Source organism: Apostichopus japonicus, chromosome 16, assembly GCF_037975245.1.
Source record: "Apostichopus japonicus isolate 1M-3 chromosome 16, ASM3797524v1, whole genome shotgun sequence".
NCBI classification, from domain to species: Eukaryota; Metazoa; Echinodermata; class Holothuroidea; order Aspidochirotida; family Stichopodidae; genus Apostichopus; species Apostichopus japonicus.
In genome coordinates this window covers 1,839,431-1,849,414 of record NC_092576.1, presented here as the reverse complement: position 1 = coordinate 1,849,414, position 9,984 = coordinate 1,839,431, and the positions used below count along the sequence as shown (strand labels likewise).

Below are 9,984 nucleotides of genomic sequence, written 5' to 3'. Positions count from 1 at the left end.
ATATTCCTGTTTTGTGTCACTCATCATTTCATGAACACCTGTTATTGAATTATAGCAAAGTAAACATTTCAACTATAAATAATTAGATTTATCACACTTATTTCTATTTATATCGGATGAATGCAATTTAGCATATCCTGACGGTCCGTCTGAGGTAACCTTGGTCACGTCCACAACGGTTCCCACCACTGACACATTTTTGCGATCCTTTGAGCTGATAAGAATAACTTTCCAATTAATTTTGACGTCCACTTCCTGTCTGCATAAGTCAAATGCTACACCAGTACCACAAGCTTGATACGACTACGTGCAAATGGCGACTTTTCTCGATTTGTTTCAATCGACGAGGCCTAAAACTCGCTTTGATTTCGACAATCGTCTTACCTGTACTTCACTGATCCGCATGTACACACCTCTGTAATTGCTACCAATATCGAAAAAAAAATGCTTATTCTCTACCCAGAATTGTTGACTCTTTGGAAGAGGGGCCTGGCTCTCCTCTACTGTCAAGAGAAAGCAAAAGAGAAAAAAGAGAGAGATTGGCGAGAGAGGCAGGGATACAATTGGAGAGAGTCCCTGCGGAGCAATCATATCGTTAAATGATTAGACGGACGCACAAACACCCGACAAACCCAACAAACAGCTTGAGGACCACACACATTGCAATATCTCTTGTGTAATTAGGTTAGGCACTTGTCTTAATTGTTTAATCTGCTTATATCGTACCTGATGGGTCATCTGTCCCAAATTCTTCTAAAAGTTCTGTGAGGGCATTCTTAAATTCTACCAGCCCTTGGGCAGGTACGGCTATCTGTATTCTAGGCCCTCTATCCCCAGTTTGTGAAACCTGTTTAAGAAAAAGAGAGAAAAGATTAAAGTCAACTTCCACGATGAAAACTTCCTACTTGGGATGGGAAACTGACCTGAAAATAAGTACTGAGAAACTTGGTAGAGCCTTACAGAGAATGGAAATACTCAAATCGAATAAAACACTTGTAGTAACTTAACATGGTAGAATGAGAAGGAGGAGCAATGACCGGGAGCTGGTCATGAAGGGCACACAGTGTTAAAGGGTTACCATGGACATTATAGGCATGGTAGAACAGGTGCTCAGGTTGTGAGGAGACAGGTAAGCGAGGAGCGAAATAAACAAACAGTCAATGCATGAGTAAATCCTTGCTCACATTTGGTAATGCAAGGAGGATCTAACCCCACGAGGACAACCAATATCGTAGTGTGGATACTCCGGTATTCAGGATCAGAACAACCAAATCGTGATCTCCCTTTGGGAAGGATCCTGATCCAGCAAATGTGCACCACAAATGTGTGACAAAATGTGACAATGTGTGACAAAATGTGTGACACAATGTGACAAGTGTAAAAGACAACAAGACAGATTAGAAAGATGGAAAGCTAAAGCCCACATATTTTTACTACAATAGTTCATTGGTTTGAAATTTTAACATAGTGTAGTACATTGGTATGTACTTGTAACATAGCTCATTGGTTTGTAGTTATAACATACTGTAGTTCATTGGTTTGTACTTGTAACAGAGTACATTGGTTTGTACTTGTAACATAGTGGTTTGTACTTGTAACATAGTACATTGGTTTGTACTTGTAACATAGTACATCGGTTTGTACTTGTAACATAGTTCATTGGTTTGTACTTGTAACATAGTTCATTGGTTTGTACTTGTAACAGAGTACATTGGTTTGTACTGTACTTGTAACATAGTATATTGGTATGTACTTGTAACATAGCTCATTGGTTTGTACTTGTAACATAGTACATTGGTTTGTACTTGTAACATAGTACATTTATTTGTAATTGTAACAGAGTACATTGATTTGTACTTGTAACATAGTTCATTGATTTGTAATTGTAACAGAGTACATTGGTTTGTACTTGTAACATAGTTCATTGGTTTGTAATTGTAACAGAGTACATTGGTTTGTACTGTACTTGTAACATAGTATATTGGTTTGTACTTGTAACATAGCACATTGGTTTGTACTTGTAACATAGCACATTGGTTTGTACTTGTAACATAGTACATTGGTTTGTACTTGAAACATAGTTCATTGGTTTGTACTTGTAACAGAGTACATTGGTTTGTACTTGTAACAAAGTGGTTTGTACTTGTGACACAGTACATTTGTTTGTACTTGTAACATAGAACATTGGTTTGTACTTGTAACATAGAACATTGGTTTGTACTTGTAACAGAGTACATTGGTTTGTACAGTTTGTAACATAGTACATTGGATAGTACTTGTAACATAGTACATTGGTTCGTACTTGTAACATAGTGGTTTGTACCTGTACCAAATATGTAGCACATTTGTACAACATAAATGATTAATGACTAATAATTTGCATCTAGTCAAACATTGATAATAAGTTTCCAACAGGACACACCCACCCTACTGATCCTAGTTACAACATCATATTATATATCACAAATTTCCTGCGGAGTCCATTCCAAAGCAGTACTGACAAAATCGAAAGCTACTTTCAAAAACCAATTTTAATAATTATACATGCAAAGCTGCACAATGATTATTCTGGGGACCACTTTAGGTTTTACCTTGACCCCCCAAACAGCAGTTACCTCATTTCCTTTCTTTCCAGTTCTCTAAGCTGGAAAGAATCAAAGTTGGATGTAATCCTATTAAATGCAGGCTTTCTTCATGACCTTTGACATTTCCTTGCAAAAGTCCTTATATTAAAACCTAGTTTGCTGGCAAGCAACTTCCTTTGGAAAACTTAATGTATATCATAACTACTTGCTATGGAGAGGGAAGTGCAAACACTTAAAGTGACACGAACTGAATGCATGGTAAAATGTGTACACATTCCGGTAGGATTGTGTACAGGGGGCTTGACATAGTAGTGATGTGAACCCTTCCGAAACATTGCTCCCTGGTACTACACCTTTCCTAACTTCCTAATGCTTAAGAATTTAGACGCTCAGCTTTTTAATTTGGATTAACGGTATTAAAGCATACATCTATGTCTGACTTAGAATGCCCTTTTTTTTCTTTTTTTTTTTTAATTTGTGTTTTATTCATTGCTAAGGTATTGTTAACTCCCAACTACAGTATGTATACTGTACATACTGTACAACACTTTGCAACTACAAGCCTATCAGTGAAGTGCCTCAATATTAAACGATCAACTGGTTGTGGAAATATTATTTGTGCCATTCTAGAATTCTTTCAGGCATCTGCAGTGCAGGGATATATATATGTATACTGCCAAAAATTCTGAGAAAACGGCTATGAATGCTAGTTTTAAGGGCATTCGGTCAACCTGAACTTTTCTTTATTTGTAAAGAAAGTTACGTGAATTAATCCTACAGGGGAATCACTATATGGAATGAATCCTCTATTATTTGTGACTAAATTTTATGGATTGAATCAAAATTGTAAGGACGCTCAGTTTCTCCATACAGAAATTCATATTTATATAATATCTATTTACTGCTCTCTGTACATAGTAATTTGGTCAATTTGCACAGCCTTTTCATGCTGCTAAATTTAAGTATGATCACAAAAACCACTTTCTAGTTCTCTAAACATCTTTCATATTTCTTTAACACAGAGATAAAACCCATCACTTCTGCTGGGATCATTATGAGATCTTCTGGCTTCAGAACCTTGGCAACTTTTTTTTTGAAATTATGCTTAACCCTTTCCTCGAAACCCACGTGAGAAGGGGCTGTACTGTGAAAACATTAATAAGTTCTGTTTTTGTGATCATAGCCTAACCATGTGTCATACACAGCAGTACTTACGACCTCAACATCACACACAAGATCTTAATAACTTTATAGTCACTTCTCTCGGACACAATCCTGTCCCCAACACTCTTTTCTCCCCTTACTTTTCTGGGAAATATCTACATGCATGTTTTTAATTTCTCATTTTGTAGCACAGTTAATATTCTGTTTTAAGAGTAAATAAATGTGAGCAGTTTGTATTTCTTGCAAATGACTGAAATATTACAATTAAATGAAAAGACAACAGATTTAAAAAATAAAAAATAAATTAAATGACAGATTGCTTCATAGAAATCTTGAATTCATTCCTACATTAAATTTGGATCCAAGTTCAAATGTCACAAAAAATATAACCAAAGAGGCCTTTTATACATGAATTGAACTTTTACACTTAGGTAGGGGAGGGGGTAGTGGAGATTTTCTTCCCATAACACACTGCATACCTCTATAAAATCACCAAAACCTGCGGAAAGCAAGTCTGTCATTTGTATAACTTCTGTTTACTATTTGGAGGAGGTACCTTCCTCCCTCCCTCCCCCTCCCCAGGGCTCAGATCACAATTACATAAGTGGTGGAAGTAAGCAAATGAAACTTCAACGATTAAACACACCCCGTATCCCCTCTTTCCTTTCCCCTCCTCTTACTTTTAGGAAGCGACCTCTGTTATTCTCCTTCAGGTCTAGATAGTATCTTCTGTTGTCGGAGATGATCTGTTCGCTCTTTATCCGTCCGTCTTCTGGGATGTTGTCTGGGTTTGCTGGTCCCAGCTGTGCGTAATGCTCACTGAAATCTGTAAGGTAATCTCGTAACTCCGCCGCCGCAGGCATGCGCAGTGTTAGCCTCTTCTTTGGGCCACGACCTGGGACCTAAAATCGTCGGGGAAGGGGGGAGGGGGGAGGAGGGAAGGAAAAGAACAACAAGTTTGGGCAACAACTTTGACAATTTCAATTCAAAATTTAAATATATTTAATGTAAATGTAAAATTCATTCTGGGGAATGTCTCGGCTTCAGTCGATCGAACCTATTAATGAACCGACACGGTTATTATTATTACCGCTACTTATATGTCAATGTTATCTTGGTTTTCGGATAAATTACGAATAAACTTCGACCGGTGTTTGTTTAACATTTTGATGCATAATTTATTCTTCACATTTGTGAACATTCAAGTACAATGCAGTATAAAACAGGTTCATCTTCACACACCACAAGGACTGGCAATTGCATCGAAGTTGAAGAAAAAACCCTCTAGGTGTTAACAAGCCCCACACCCTACCTCCCAGCCCCTCCCCCCCCCCTCTCCATGAGGCTTGAAAAACTTGCAAACATGTTTGTGCAATGGACAAGTAGACTTCCAGTAGACTTCCATGACAAGGGAATGCCACTCAGTTTGGAGAATGTCCAAAACTTGGTCTAGCCTCCTAAAGTTGATCGAAGACTCCTTTATCAACTTACTGTACACAGTATCTTGATAAAACTCTTGATAAAACTGTCATGTCAACCCCTTTTTCTTGCATTTGGCTGTACCAATTTACCATCAAAATGTCCATTTGCTTAAATGCAACATTTGTGTGAATTTTTATATGCAAACTGTATTAATAAACACATTTTGTGATTACAAAGATACCATGGCACAGTAACAGACCGATTTTCCTTAACATACCACAAACTCTGACAAACTGTGCAGCATTGGAAGTAACAGGAAAAGCCCCCAGGACAAGAATTAGTCAACAAAGCTATGACAGTAAATATTATAACAAAAGAGTCCTGACTGAATAGTTCCTGTAATGTCAGATGGGTGAGTGACCATAATGCCATCACTGAGGGTATGTTATTAAACAGAGACCACCCAACTGATCCGGTCATTATGTGGTTAACCAGAGCAATTTGAAGATTATGCATGGTTATGTATTAAACTGGTCCTTATTAGTGCTGCCCCATACTGATCATTTTACCACCACCACTTGTTACCAACTATAATGTGGTTAACCAATAGAGTTCAATCAAAGGACAGTGCAGTGCACATGACACAACACTGTCTGTGATATTCAGATTTATACGTGTGTACTTAACATTTTCCTGCTCATATTGAAGTCAACATGTGAACTTTGATAAATATTTCAACGTAACAACCCCTACTTCAACTTCTAATATTTTACTTATAGTTTGATCATTATGTACATTCCTTCTAACACCCAAATGAGCTAATTGCAATGCCTATAAGTTTATAGGTGACATAATAGGCCAGCAAAATAAAAGGGCGAGGGGGGGGGAGACAGATTTGTCTAGCAGCCACATTTCTAAAATCACTCCCAGTCATCATGGACATTAAAATGCAAAACAGGTGGAAAGCCATCCTTGTATATTACCTCTTGGCTAGATGAGAAAAGGTCGGTGACCCTGAACTTAGAAGTAGGCTACAGAGGGCGTTAGAGCACAAAATTATGTTTACCAATTGGTTAGTTTAGGTATATACTGTACATGTACAGTATGGGAAAGTGTGTACGTACAATGGAGACACACCTGTTAAAGAGGAAGGGTCGTCACATATAATACATGTATTTAAATAAATTCAACTTGAAATATCTAGGTTTGATGTACCTGCCAACACCTTATTTGAGGCATTTTCCACTCAGTATCATTAATAGCAAATTTAATATTTCTTTGGCAAGGGCACGGCAGATACAACTATCCGTATAAGTGTGGGTTACTTTCCCTTCTTTAAAAACGGTGACTTGTACAGATGTCAAAGATGAAGGTGCAGGGGAGGGAGAAAATCTTCATTTCCCCGACTTATTTATGTAGACCCATAACTGTAAATGGAGGGGCCATAGGGGTATCAGGGGGGGGGCATGTCCACTCTCCAGATCCTTTTTTCCCTGCATACCACTGTTCAAAATTACTAATTTTCCAATACCGTGGTAAAATAACCGAATCTGTGTGTTGCGAGGAGACAGCTCCATCACAAAGTGTAGGAAGCCTAAATTGCGGGGGGAATGAGCTTTTTTTTTTTTTTTTTTTTACTGTCCTCACCTCGGCTATTTTGAGGAAGCGCCCTCTCCTGTTCTGTTTGACATCGAGGTAGTACTTCTTGGATTGGATGTGAAGGGTTTTGGTGGCGAGCTCTTGTACGTCTGTGAAGAGAAGAGATGTGAGAGCATGTCAAATGATCTTTCATTTCGAGTATATTATCGTTAGTATTTAAGTCTGCGTCAATCCAGGCTATCAGCCAATCCTCCAAGAGAACTGTTTATTACACGGTTTAATATGTCGAGCAATGTCATCATGCATGAAACAGCCCAATGAATGATGTATCTTGTGGACCGGGAAAACCCTTTAGGTTAGTGTTAATCGTTAGGGTTAACCCTAACCATAACCCAAGAAATACTGCATCACATGTAGTATCATACAATACCACGTGTACTAATTGAGGCAATGCAACTTGCCACATTATAACTTGTTTTGAGAGATGAAAACAACTTGAGGTTTTGGTGTGGCTATATACATACTTAATGTATATTCATGAATACTTTTCACTAACTTGCAGCAGCAATGACAATGTTACTAAAAGTGGAACGTGTATGCATACAGTGTATATTATGTCCGGGCTGTGGAGTTAATATTATAGGAAATTGAATGCATGTGGCAGCCACAATAATGACAACTTGTTCAGACAGTTGGTCAAAAGAATTCGAGGAGCTGACCTTTCATTCATTCTCATCTTTCTCATCTTTCAAGTGATTTTATACATCTTCCTGAATTCATGATCAGTAGATCCATGGCGATGTTCGTTTGAACTTTCTCTGAAAACCAGTTCACGGTACAAATTAATTATGAACTCTTACAATACTGTAGAGAGTATGGTCAGACACTGTACTGTATGACCTTTGTATGAAGTTATAGGGCACATGTTTAACTTGCCTGTAAAAATATATTATAAATGTATATATACCAACATGAAAACACCAATTCCATATTTTAGGGAATAATATCATCACTGAATCATAATCACGGAGTATAACGACTGAAATATAATCACTGTAAGTTTCTAATGTGTCTGTCTGTCTGTCTACATAGTGACATACAATCCCCAGCTAAAGAACTGCATCTACTGTAGAGTTAAAACCGACTTCAGAAAATGTGAGGCAGCGGATGTAGTTGGACACCTTCACTTTGTCAGTCGGTTCATCTTCACAGCTACATGCACAGTACATAACTTTTATCTCTTCCAAGACATTACCCTGTCTGTGAACTACTGTACCAGCTGCACAGTTATCTCATTTTGTATTAAAGTGTCTGTCTGTCTGTTCACAAATAAATCTCACAAAAAAAACTGTCTGTTCACAAAAAATCTCTTTAAAAACAGCTCCAATTGTTGTACTGTACAGTTACACAGAACCAACTAATCATTGAAACTACATTCCTGTACGTGGGTCGCCATTGTTTACAAACTGTATGTGTCTGTCTGTCATTCCCGTCTGTTCTGTCCGTCTGTCCGTCCACCTGTCTGTCTGTCAAATCCTCTCACTGAATTGTTTTACTCCTAATTATGCCCTAACTAGCAGCAGGATAAAGTCAGACATGTTTAACAGTGCTGCCAGTATGGGGTGCGATGGAAACCAGGGTTTACATCGAACTTTCGTCCTTATAGCCTAGGTCTCAGAAAGACATACCGTGCAGTTTATGAAGATCTCTGCCACTAGGTTAGAATTTGGAACAGGTTTTTATCACGTCAGTACTGTTGCCATGATATTAAAGTGATATATAAATTAGCAAAATTAATAAATGTCTGGAAACCTCCCGTTTTTTTTATTCCCAAGATTTTGAAAACATCCGCCTTAAAAATTGGGAAACTGGCTCTACGAATTATAATACGTAATTGACGAATGTACATAACTGCGAAAATTAATTGAGACACTTGCTGCTTACATCTGGTTCATAGAAACAGTATTTGCATGAACTGGCACTCATGGAAACCAATGTTGCAATTTTTTTTATGCAGGGATATAGTAATTGGCCCCTCAGTTTAAAGTTTTAAAAAAAAAAAAAAATTTATAGTAGATATGTTACAATGCAATGTTAAAAGAGTTACCTTATGTACAGGAGGGGGAGGGGGAGGGTGGGGGGTGGGGGGGGAATATGTACAGTACGTAGTTTACATGTACAGTACAATTAATGTTCTATCATTTTACAAATCTGGATCTTGTCATTAAGTTAGGTCACTCTGGACAATTGCATGACCATTAACCAATACAGTATGTTGTGTACACATGTACTTACAGTAAATGGATGCACCCATCAATCTCACCGATAGTGACGTGATTACATCAACCTGTTGGCTACGACTGATCTGGGAGTTGTTATTATTTAACAGTATACACAGGTCTCCATACAAAACTATTCATAGCCTACAAATTTTGGATGTATAAAAAAATTTAAAAATGCCCTTTTTCTTCGATATATTTCTTTCACTCCATCCCAAATTTTTGAAGGTTTATTAAACCTTGCTTCATTTCAAAAAGCAAGATTGACCATATTATATATCTTGACAGAAATGCCAGACACTGCTGCACATCTATGTACAGAAGGCAGCTCTCCTTTAAACAGTGTGTACAGTAGCTCTCTACTTTATGGATCATTTATTCATTATTATATAAACATCCAAACAAATTATCATCAATTCTAAGATAAACAATTTAAGGACACTAACATGAAAACATACAGGCATACTGTCTATTTTAACTGTATGTAGAGTATTTCTGCATAATTTACTATTTATAACAAAAACTGTATCCCTCGCCACAATCCACTAACTTGTGAGCTAGCTAGCTACAGTAGCTCCGATCCCAAGTAATTCTGGGAAAAATTTCAATAATCTCTGTCGTGTACAATTCACACATACACCACCATCTTGATGCATATCGTCATAACAAACGTGTTCGGTACACGGCACTTTAAGATGCACTCTACCTCAGCAGCGGCTAATGTAAGGTTTCACCTTCTGTCTCCTCTCATAATGTACGTGTCTGCAGATCAGACAGGTACATCAGTTTACCTGTGACAATGATCAACCGTATGTACAGTGTTAATAATATAGACTTCCCTGTAACAATGTATACAGTGACTGCACTACGTAGTGTACAGTAACTGTGCATGTTCAGTGACTGACTGCCCTAGAGTATGTACAGAAAGTCTGTAA

At 37.6% G+C, this 9,984-nt stretch overlaps 1 protein-coding gene across 4 annotated transcripts in view; it reads right to left on the bottom strand.

Moving 5' to 3' along the window:
• The window catches only part of LOC139983665 (transcriptional regulator protein Pur-beta-like), a 58,028-nt gene that overhangs the window by 10,717 nt on the left and 37,327 nt on the right, over window positions 1-9,984 (bottom strand). For 3 of the 4 annotated variants that reach the window (XM_071997381.1, XM_071997378.1, XM_071997382.1), the window contains 4 exons: window positions 6,819-6,919; window positions 4,430-4,651; window positions 727-847; window positions 385-503 (listed from right to left, as the gene is read on the bottom strand). In XM_071997381.1, coding sequence (XP_071853482.1) covers window positions 385-503; window positions 727-847; window positions 4,430-4,651; window positions 6,819-6,919 — 563 coding nt within the window. The remainder of the gene's footprint in view (window positions 1-384; window positions 504-726; window positions 848-4,429; window positions 4,652-6,818; window positions 6,920-9,984) is intronic. The other variant, XM_071997379.1, reaches the window with a different exon arrangement.